Consider the following 11,759-nt stretch of genomic DNA (forward strand, 5'->3'; position numbering starts at 1 on the left):
AGGAGTCCTTACACAGATCTGAGGGATGAGCTTGCAGCCCGTGGCCTACCCAAGTAAGGAAATTGATGTAGTGGCAAAAGGTTGGCCTCATTGTTTACAGGTAGTGGCGGCAGTAGCGGTCTCAGTATCTGAAGCAGTTAAAATAATACAAGGAAGAGATCTTACTGTGTGGACAGCTCATGATGTGAACAGCATTCTTACTGCTAAAGGAGACTTGTGGCTGTCAGACAACCGTTTACTTAAATATCAGGCTCTATTACTTGAAGGGCCAGTGCTGTGACTGTGCACTTGGGCAACTCTTAACCCAGCCACATTTCTTCCAGACAATGAAGAAAAGATAGAACATAACTGTCAACAAATAATTGCTCAAACCTATGCCACTCGAGGGGACCTTCCAGAAGTTCCCTTGACTGATCCCAATCTCAACTTGTATATTAATGGAAGTTCCTTTGTAGAAAAAGGACTTCAAAAAGGGGGATATGCAGTGGTCAGTGATAATGGAATACTTGAAAGTAATCCCCTCACTCCAGGAACTAACGCTTAGCTGGCAGAACTAATAGCCCTCAATCGGGTGCTACAATTAGGAGAAGGAAAAGGGGTAAATATATATACAGACTCTAAGTATGCTTGCCCTGCCCTCCATGTCCATGCAGCAATATGGAAAGAAAGGGAATTTCTAACTTCCGAGGGAACACCTATCAAACATCAGGAAGCCATTAGGAGATTATTATTGGTGGTACAGAAACCTAAAGAGATAGTAGTCTTTCACTGCTGGGGTCATTAGAAAGGAAAGGAAAGGGAAATAGAAGGGAACCGCCAAGCAGATATTGAAGCAGAAAGAGCCACAAGACAGGACCCTCCATTAGTAATGCTTATAGAAAGACCCCTAGTATGGGATAATCTCCTCTGAGAAGCCAAGTCCCTGTACTCAGCAGAAGAAATAGAATGGGGAACCTCATGAGGACATGGTTTCCTCCCCTCAGGATGGCTAGCCACCGAAGAAGGAAAAATACTTTTGCCTGCAGCTAAACGAAGGACATTACTTAAAACCCTTCACCAAACCTTTCACTTAGGCATTTATAGCACCCATCAGATGATCAAATTATTATTTACTGGATGAGGGCTTTTCAAAACTATCAAGCAGATAGTCAGGGCCTGTGAATTGTGCCAAAGAAATAATCCCCTGCACTGCAGGCCATACATTTCAATCCCTGTATCTTTAACCTCCTTGTTAAGTTTGTCTCTTCCAGAATCGAAGTGGTAAAACTACAAATGGTGCTTCAAAGGGAGCCCCAGATGCAGTCCATGACTAAGATCTACCACGGACCCCTGGACCGGCCTGCTAGCCCATGCTCCGATGTTAATGACATCGAAGGCACCCCTCCTGAGGAAATCTCAACTGCACAACCACTACTACGCCCCAATTCAGCAGGAAGCAGTTAGAGCGGCCGTCGGCCAACCTCCCCAACAGCACTTGGGTTTTCCTGTTAAGAGGGGGACTGAGAGACAGACTAGCTGGATTTCCTAGGCCAACTAAGAATCCCTAAGCCTAGCTGGGAAGGTGACCGCATCCACGTTTAAACACAGGGACTTGCAACTTAGCTCACACCCGACCAATCAGGTAGTAAAGAGAGCTCACTAAAATGCTAATTAGGCAAAAACAGGAGGTAAAGAAATAGCCAATCATCTATTGCCTGAGAGCACAGCGGGAGGGATAGTGATCGGGATATAAACCCAGGCATTCGAGCCGGCAACGGCTACCCTCTTTGGGTCCCCTCCCTTTGTATGGGAGCTCTGTCTTCACTCTATTAAATCTTGCAACTGCAAAAAAAAAAAAAAAGAAAAAAAAGAAATGCCAGCTTGTTAAATGCCAAGTTTCTTTGCTTTGGACTGTAATTTTCTGAGTGCATTGTGACAATATGGGTTATTCTGATTAGAAACTTTTGGAATTAATTTATTGGAAAAGCAAGTTATTACTAAATGAAGTTTAATTGGTAGAACTGTTTCAGATGAGGTCCTTGGAGGGCAGACTTGGAAGTAAAGGAAAGGAGTTCTTCATGATAAAAAGTTGAGAGTCATTCAGCCTTTATCCTTGCGAGTCTTCTTCCCATTATTCAGTCTGTCAGATAGGAAATAAGAGTTCTAATTTTTTGATACTAGAAATTTAAATAAATACTACTCATTAACTTAGGAAGACAGTAATTGAAAATCATATTCTTTGGCTGGACATGGTGGCTCACACCTGTAATCCCAGCACTTTGGGAGACCAGGGTAGGAGGACCACTCAAGCCTAGGAGTTCGAGACCAACCCTGGCAACATAGTGAAACCCCAGCTCTACAAAAAAATTTTAAAAATTAGCCAGGTATGATGGCATACACTTGTAGTCCCAGCTACTTGGGAGGCAGAGATGGGAGGATCACTTGAGCCTGGGAGGTTGAGGCTGCAGAGAGCCATGATCATGATCCTGCACTCCAGCCTGGGTGACAGAGCAAGACCCTGTCTTGGGGGAAAAAAAAAGATATTCTTTAAGTTTTCTTAAATTTATTTCAAAGGGATTTTTTTTTTAATGCTTCCTATTACCAGAAAAAGCTATTATGTCAAGGTATTATATAAATGATACATTTAGGATGTTGGCTTTTATAAAACGTAAATTGCCCCTTAATTTCTCATTTTGTAGCTAGCACTATAATTTTTATGTAGTACTTTCCCTCCAATATGGTAGCATGAAGATACTATATATTGCTAGTATATATTCATTAATTGAACTTCATCTCTATCTAAAAAATTAAAGCAATTAACCAATTCTTTAAGCTTCCAGAAAATCTGAATTATTTATTTTATATAACGATGCATTTATACTTCTAATATTTTATAGTCTTTTCATTGGAACTACTAGCCTGCTGATTATTATAATAAGCAGTTTAATAGCATAGGTGATTCTAAAATTTTGTAAACTGGGTACTATTAAATTGCATTTAAAGGTGACGAGACATGTTTTATTAGGTCATTAAGGTACACCTTGGGTGAATATAGAATCATAATTTTACTTCCTAAGGCACACATTAATTAACAAATAAAACATGCCCTGGAGTGTCGTGTTATGACTGTAATATAGCTGCTATATTTTGAGTAGTTTTTTTATTTGTATCCCGCAGTATACTCTGGGCACAGGGGGCCACATGCTCGGACTATAATGTAGTTATACGGTGCTACAGAACTTTATTTTCTGCTTTTATCATTTAAGTCCTTTTTCACTATAGAACTTGAAAGATTGGGTTCGCTAGCTTTGTAGCAGTATTTCTTTTAGAAATAACTTAGATTTATAGTTTTCACAGAATTTTTTTGTATAACTTTCACTTTTCTTCCTGACCCTTTAGTTTAATATTTTCCTGTATCTTGCAATTGTATTCTTTTTTATTGAATTACCTGAGTAATAAGAGACATTTCCTTCTCTACTGTTTAATAAACTGTTCCTGAGGAACTAGGTATATTGCTTTGTGTCCCTATTTAGAGCTGTGAGTGTTCTGCTAAAGGTAAATTACAGTGAAGTGTCTAAATAGTACTGTTAAATTAGCAATTACAATAAATTAGTTTATAAAACTCTTTTCCTATGTACCATTATCCTTTCAAAAAAGCTATAAAGGTTGGGGCTTTTTTTTGTTTTTTTGTTTTTGTTTTTTTTTTCCGGCTAGTCACATGAAGCAGTGCGAGTAGAGAAGGAGCAAAGAAATCTATACCTGGTTGTGATCAGTTAGTTGTAAACACCGCTGCGCTCGGACCAGCCTGTAGTTTTTTCCATCACTGCAGTGTATCAGATACTGGCATATTGTTATTGCTTATGAAATAGCACATTTCATTAACATTCTGTGTGGTTTTTGGAATCTTAAGGCATTTACACATTTAAATTTCATGAAGTGATGACACTGATTTGGGCAGTAATTCTTAGTCTCATGTTTGGTGGGTTCTTTTCTAACTTAACTCTTCTTTCCGTGTGTAGGATTGTGGATAATATGCCTGTAACATGGTGTTACGATGTTGAAGATGGTCAGAGGTTCTGTAATCCTGGATTTCCTATTGGCTGTTACATTACAGATAAAGGCCATGCAAAAGATGCCTGTGTTATTAATGTAAGTTCATGATAAACTCTGCTGCTTTTTTAGAACATGGCTTTTGACAGAATTCAGTCTTTACCTGGACAAAAATTGTTATATTCGTTTAATGAGTACAGTTCAGATGTTCTGAAGTACAACTACTTCAATCTTAAACTTACAGCAGATTAATAATGTGTAAGTTGAGCCTTAGAATTGGAATAATTCAGATTCAATTCAGCGTTTACTGAGAGTGTCTGTTGTATGTTAAGTGCTATGGTAAGGTCTAGAACTTTGTTCTAACTCTCATAAATCTTAGATATTAAAAAATGTACATAGTAGAGTGTCAAAAAAGACTTGATTATAAGTTAACTAAATTTGTATTGCAGAAGTCAGATATTATACCCTTTTTAAGACCTATCTGTCTTTGAGGCCATTCTTTTATATTTAAAAATAGATTAATCAAATAGAGACATTACTATAGAAGGTAATTAGAACTAGATGGGGATATATGTTAAAATAAATTTTGTGTAATCAGATCAACCTGATTGAAATCTCTTAATGGATCAGATCCAGTGGAAGTTGGCATGAGCTTAATCATGAAACTGATTATATCAGTTAGTGCTTTCGTGTTGTGCACTCACAAAAGACCAGAGATACTTGAGTAATTTAGGTTATGAGTTTAGTCCAAACTTACAAGCTTCCAGGCAGGAAAAGTGTTTAAATGTATAAGCTTTAGTGTGCTCGTAATACTTTAAATTTTATTTTGTTTCATTTTAAATGAAAGGCTAGAAAATACTAGATTAGTGTTCTTTTGAATTGGTACTTACTAAATTTTCTGTTAAAAAAAAACTGTAAGAAGCAGATACCTTCCCCAATTAATTTTTGGCTTAAAAAGAGTTTAAGTATAAAATTGAAACATGTTAATACGAAAGGATTAAAATTCCATTCAAACTTAAATTTTCTTGTTGTAGCCCATTTTAAAGTTTTATGTTTTGACTCTTATGTAGTTTTCTACCTTTAACTTTTAAGTTCTGTTCCGCAGTCAGAATTCCATGAAAGAGATACATTTTACATCTTCAACCATGTTGACATCAAAATATACTATCATGTTGTTGAAACTGGGTCCATGGGAGCAAGATTAGTGGCTGCTAAACTTGAACCAAAAAGGTAATTATATTAACGATAAAAAGTAAACAAGTATAAGTGAAATTTAGACCCAAAGTATAAGTATTTGGGGCCCAATTACTCCTAAATATTCTGGCATTTCAGGATTGATTTGGCATGATTTGTTATTGAGTTATGGGTTGTCCAGAGAAACCGTACCAATAGTTCTTTTCCTGTCATGACAGGCGGTCAAGCCAAGGTGCCTTTGTATTTTATTTTCAATCAGGAGATTTTGACAGCTTTTCCATGTGTCAGTGGGGAAGGAGAAGTTGAGTGGTTGGGATAGTGTTCCCCTTCTTAGTGGAAAGAACACTGCCTCAGATACCTGCAGCTTTCCTCTTGTCAGAGGCCTGAATGAGTGGACACGTACTGTGATTTCTCAAGCCCCTATGCAGTGTTAGATGCCAGTATGAAATACTAGCCATTGAAAGACAGCTCTTCAACTTGTTAGTTATTTTTTATTAGAAACGTACATATCAGTTATTTATGAGATTTTTTTTTTTAAGTATTTCATTTTTTTCATTACTTTTTCTGCCATTGAATTAGCCTTTTTCTCGTGCACTGGTGGTAAAGAAATACATGTCATAATAAGATGGCAGTTAAACTCCGTCAGTATATATTTTTTTAATAAGATTATTTAGCCAGGCACAGTGGCTCACACCTATAATCTCAACACTTTGGGGAAGCCAAAGCAGGAGGATCACTTGAGGCCAGGAGTTTAAGACCAGGCTAGGCAACACAGTGAGACCCTGTCTCTACCGAAAATAAATTAGCTGGGCTTGGTGGCCCGTGCATGTAGGAGGCTGAAGTGGGAGGATCACTTGAGCCCAGGAGTTCAAGACCAGCCTGGGCAACATAGTGAGACCCTGTCTCTACAGAAAATTAAAAAATTGGCTGGGCACTGTGGCCCGTGCCTGTAGGAGGCTGAAGTAGGAGGATCACTTGAACCCAGGAGTTTAAAGCTGCAATAAGCCGAGATCACACGACTGCACGCCAGCCTAGGTAACAGAGCAAGACCTTGTCTCAAAAAAAAAAGAAAAAAAAAAGGCCAGGCATGGTGGCTCATGCTGTAATCCCAGCACTTTGAGAGGCTAAGGCAGGAGGATTGCTTGAGCCCAGGAGTTCAAGACCAGCCTGGACAACATAGCAAGACCTTGTCTCTACAAAAAATGAAAAATTAGCTGGCCATGAGGCGTGGTGGCACACACCTGGAGTCCCATCTACTTGGGAGACTGAGGTGGGAGGATCACTTGAGCCCAGGAGTTTGAGGCTGCATTGCACTGTGATGGCACCACTGCACTCAGGCCTGGGTAAGAGAGCAAGACCCTGTCCCCCCCCAAAAAAAGAAAATTATTTAAATGCTCTTCAAGTATAGTGTTTTCAAAAGTATGTTTATAATTTTGTACACATATTTATATGAAGTAGATATTTATGCTATTAAATATGACATGAGCAATTTCACCTTTGTCAGCAGCATTTTAAAATACGTACAAAATCTCTAACCTTTCTTTACCTCATTTAAAAAAAATTGTACTTTATCAGCATCTTGCCAAAATGTTTCTTCCCACAGCTTCAAACATACCCATGTAGATAAACCAGACTGCTCAGGGCCCCCCATGGACATAAGTAACAAGGCTTCTGGGGAGATAAAAATTGCCTATACTTACTCTGTTAGCTTCAAGGTAAGTCTGTTGTTATCTTTAGTATAATTCTGAAACTGATTTTAAATTTGTATTACTTAAGCTAATTAAAATGTTACTGTTTATGCTTGTCAAATAAAGAAGCTATGAATGAGCTGATTTTTAGGATAGTCTGTCAGTGTACCAAGCAACATAATCACTCTTGAAACTAAGTCTTAGTTTAAATGAGAATATAGAGGAAGTTGGAGACTTGAGCCTGATTTAGTGTTAAGCATAAGAGATACATGTAAGACAAAAGTCAAAAATAGGCATGGAGGATGGGATAGAAATGCCAGAGATATATTCAGAAACCATTTGGGAAATCAGCACCATACTTTAAAGGATTTAAATATGAACTTTAAATGGAGAGCTTCTGATTGGTAGATCGTCTTAGAAAATTGAAGGGAGTGTTTTCATTAACGAAGTTTCTTAAAATGCAAATTCATTTTTATGAGAATCTTAGTATTCTACTTCTATTTTTTCACCATTTTTAAAATCAGGATTTAAGTATGAACTTTAAATGAAGAATTTCCAATTGAGAAATTGTCTTAGAAAATTGAAGGGAGTATTTTTATTAACGAAGTTTCTTAAAATGCAGGTTTACTAAGACAGTGTTCCACCTCTATTTTTAAAAACTTTTGGCAATCCAATATAATTGTGATGTTTAATATCCCCGTATAATGTTTCATTTTGCAAACCTGGCGCAGTAAACGGTATATATTTCTAGATATTAAGAGCTCAGTGTGCCTGGGATGGCTGGTCTGGTTAGCTTCCCCTGGCATAAAGAGAAGAATAATTATTCCATTCCATTCCATTATTTTCTTTAAAAAAAATACATATAGCTCTAAATGTAGGCATCTAAACATCTAGTTATAATTTAAAGCAATACTTTTAGTGGGTATTACTAGGAATTCTTTTTTTTTTGGCTGCATAATCTTACTCTCATTTCCCCTAGACTTTAGTAAATCTGAAACCCTCTGAATCTCAGGACTAACCAAAGTTATGATAATTTAGAAATTGCAATTGTTGACTCAGTGGAAGGGCAAGCTTTGAATGGGATTTTTTTTGTTCTTAATGTGTTGTCAGCAGATGTTTACTTAAAGAGATTTTTTAATCTCCTCTAGGAAGATGATAAGATCAGATGGGCATCTAGATGGGACTATATTCTGGAGTCTATGCCTCATACCCACATTCAGTGGTTTAGGTAAGAGTACAGAGTTGGCCTGCTTTTGCTTTCTACTTTTCTACCCTCTGTCCCTTTGAACATCTCATTTACTCTCAAATCCTCTACTTTATTCCAAAGTCTGGCCTTGGGTTCAAATCCTGGCTCTCAGCCACTGATGGTGAGTCACGGCAGGTCCCTTAATTTCTCAGTGTCTGTTTCTTTATCTGGAAATACCCACCTCATGGGATTGTTGTGAGGATTAAAGGACATAATGGGACAGAGCGTTTGAGGACATCGCCTGGCACATTAAGAGTGTTCAGAGACAGAAGCTGCTGCTGCTGCTATGACTTTATTATTATCCCCTTCAAACATGATTCAAAACTTATCTAGAAAGCTGTTCATGTTGCCATAACCCTCCTTTTCCTATTGCTGTCTGATCTTTTTGACACTCACTAATTTACTGAGTAAAGTTGTTCTTCAGTAAATTTCTTAAGGGCACAAGCCAGTCCTTTGTTGTGGCAGTGATTTGGGCACAGTAGTTATTTCATAATATTGACCATGTACCAAAAAATTCTAGTTCAAAACAGACTATGAAATGGTATTATGATAAGTATATAATGTTATTTATCTACTAGAGGAAAACATGAAAGAACACAGTTCATTGAATTTGTTGGATTTTAGGTAGCTTTCATTTTGGTTTTGATTAAGACTACTTTAATGTTACTCAGTAAACAGTTTTTAAAAGAGTTTTACTGTTCCTAAGATTGAGCTACAGATTACTCATAATGTGCTTATTTCTACAGCATTATGAATTCCCTGGTCATTGTCCTCTTCTTATCTGGAATGGTAGCTATGATTATGTTACGGACACTGCACAAAGATATTGCCAGATATAATCAGATGGACTCTACGGTAAGTGGAAACATTTTAGTCTTTAGTGTGCCCACAACACTGTTTATTGTTATTTTGCGAAAAGGTAAAATAATAGCTTTAGAATCTGCTTTTAAAACATTCTTCTACCAAAAAAAAAAAACAAACAAAAAAGAAATTCTTCTCAAAAGTTATCTTGAATTCACATTTTCAAATAAGAAAGTGATACTTAACAATTAATATTCTTGGCCGGGCGCAGTGGCTCACGCCTGTAATCCCAACACTTTGGGAGGCCAAAGTGGGCGGATCACCTGAGGTCAGGAGTTCAAGACCAGCCTGGCCAACATGGCAAAACCCCATCTCTACTAAAAACACAAAAATTAGCCAGGTATGGTGTAGTCCCAACTACTCGGGAGGCTGAGGCAGGAGAATTACTTGAACCCAGGAGACGGAGGCTGCAGTCAGCCGAGATCGTACTCCAGCCTGGGTGACAGGGCGAGACTCTGTCTCAAAAAAAAGAATTGATCCTCTAGAAATGGAGTCAGCACAGCCTTGGGAGCTGACCTGCTCGCAGCCCCCTCTGTGGGAATGGACTGGTGCAGCGAGGGGTGTAGGTGCAGTTACAACTCTAAGTTTTCTCTATCCCTCACACATACCCGTTTGTGAAACCACAAAGTTGAATGGAATAACTCCTAAGCAACTTTTATTTGTGTGGTTGTTTAATTTTTTAAAGTTAATTTTAATAAATTTGTATCATTTCAACCTTTTGGTATATTCAAAATAATTGCATGTCCCAGCCTCTTTAGTCTCAAACTTTTTAAGTTGCACAATGTTATACATTTTCTACTCTTCATTTCATGGCAGCATAATAAAAGAATTTTCACAAGAATCACAGTAATTTGGAATGAATGGAAAAAACTCAGGTTTTTGTGTATTCTCTTCCCCCAGCTTCTTCAGCCTCCTCTCCCCCAACCTCTCTGACCTGTTCTGATTGGGAAAAATATATATGAATATTTATAAGCTTTTTAACATTTGTACACTACAGTCTCTTTCCTATGATTTTTCTTGATTTTATGTCTTATTAAATATTAAAGTGATTTAAAAATACTCTGCTCATAATTGGCTGTTCCAAATAATTGCTGTTAATGGAGTTTTGTCTTAATTTGCACAGCGTCGCCATGTGGAACCGGGCTGCTGGTGACCCTGCTTCCACTCCTGTCCTACTTCCCATCTCTTAGCACAGCAGTCAGAGTGAAACTGCTCAAACGGAAATCAGATCATTTCACTCCTTAGCACAGCCCTCCAGGGACTTCTCTTCACGCAGAGCAAGAGTCAGAGGCTTTACAGTGGCCTGTAAGGCCCCACATTACCTCAGCACTCTTCTGCACCTGTGCCAGCTATCTTGCTGTTCCTCAGACTGGGCAGACACAGGTTCCCACCTCAGAGCCTTCACACTCACTGTTCTATCTACTAAGAATGTCCACCCCTCATTTACATGGCTAGTTCCCTTACCTCCCTCCGATCTTTACAAAACGTTATCTTCCCATTGAGCCCCTCCCAGCCATCGCATTTAAGTTACATCCTGTCCTGCACACACCCATACATCCTGTTTTCTGTATAGCGCTTATTGCCATCTAATGTACAGTGTATTTTCCTGACTTATTTTGTTTATTGTCTGCCTTCCTAATGAGATCATGTACTCTTGAGAGTAGGAATTTTTCTGTTACACTCACTGTGGTATCTGGTGTTTTAAACAGAGCCGAGCTTACAGTTGGTGCTCAATGAATATTTCTTGAATGAATGAATGAATGAATGAGTCACTTCTTGATGTACAACTTACTGATGCATTGCTGGGTTCATGATAGGGAACAGGTATTCAAGGGCTCCTCCTGCTCCAACCCACTGCCCAAAACCAGGAGCCAAGGCCAGAGCAGGAAACATTGCACGCCTGAGAGGTGCACTGACCCTGTGGTTCAGTGTTGTTTTTGAGTCTTTAACTGTTTGGAAGGCTGTCTGGTGGGTCATTTGTAAGGAGCTGAACCTCAGGCTCCTGGATTAAGCCTGGATTCTGAAAGGGGGGCCAATTGGTTCTAGGTTAGTGAGAGCCTCTGATTCTGGGCAGAATCAAGTAGAAAACCTCTGGAAAAAAAAGTCACCCAAATTTAGATTCACAGGATTCTTCTAATTTAAGGTCAATAAAATATAAGCTACTAGTTGGAAATTCACAAAATTTATAGTAAAGGACAGATTTAGACCTCTAGAGATTCCAGATACTGGAACTCTTCATTGCAAATAAAATATATGAAAAAGTAACAGCTCAGAATTTCTCAGAATAGATGAAAAGTAAAAATCCATAGATATAGGAAACACAGTGTATCCTAAGCAAATAAATAAAAAGAAATCCACATGTAGATCAATTGTGACAAAACTATAGAACCTTAGAGAAAGGAGAATATCTTAGAGTCAGCTCAAGGGAAAAAAGACTAAGCATCTACAGAGGAAAAAACAATTAGATTGACAATGGAAACTCCAAGACTAAGTATCATTAAATTGGCGAGAGTAATTACCTATTTACATAGAATTATATACACAGAGAAGTCATCTTTCAAAAATAAAGATGAGGCCAAGGTGAGAGAATCACTTGAGCACAGGAGTACAAGACCAGCCTGGGCAACATAGGGAGACCCCATCTCTACAAAAAAAAAAAATTAAAAAATTAAAAATTCACTGGGCATGGTGGTTCACGCCTGTGGTTCTAACTACTTGAGAGACTAAGATGGAAGGATCAC

The 11,759-nt window shown here is 38.1% G+C and overlaps 1 protein-coding gene across 2 annotated transcripts in view; it reads left to right on the forward strand.

The window, feature by feature from the left end:
- TM9SF2 (transmembrane 9 superfamily member 2) overlaps positions 1–11,759 on the forward strand; it is a 102,624-nt gene that overhangs the window by 38,577 nt on the left and 52,288 nt on the right. For both annotated transcript variants that reach the window (XM_011933830.1, XM_011933828.1), the window contains exons 5-9: positions 3,999–4,128; positions 5,135–5,259; positions 6,827–6,938; positions 8,060–8,139; positions 8,904–9,012. In XM_011933830.1, coding sequence (XP_011789220.1) covers positions 3,999–4,128; positions 5,135–5,259; positions 6,827–6,938; positions 8,060–8,139; positions 8,904–9,012 — 556 coding nt within the window. The remainder of the gene's footprint in view (positions 1–3,998; positions 4,129–5,134; positions 5,260–6,826; positions 6,939–8,059; positions 8,140–8,903; positions 9,013–11,759) is intronic.

This window comes from Colobus angolensis, unplaced genomic scaffold (assembly GCF_000951035.1).
Source record: "Colobus angolensis palliatus isolate OR3802 unplaced genomic scaffold, Cang.pa_1.0 Scaffold13, whole genome shotgun sequence".
Classification (NCBI taxonomy): Eukaryota; Metazoa; Chordata; class Mammalia; order Primates; family Cercopithecidae; genus Colobus; species Colobus angolensis.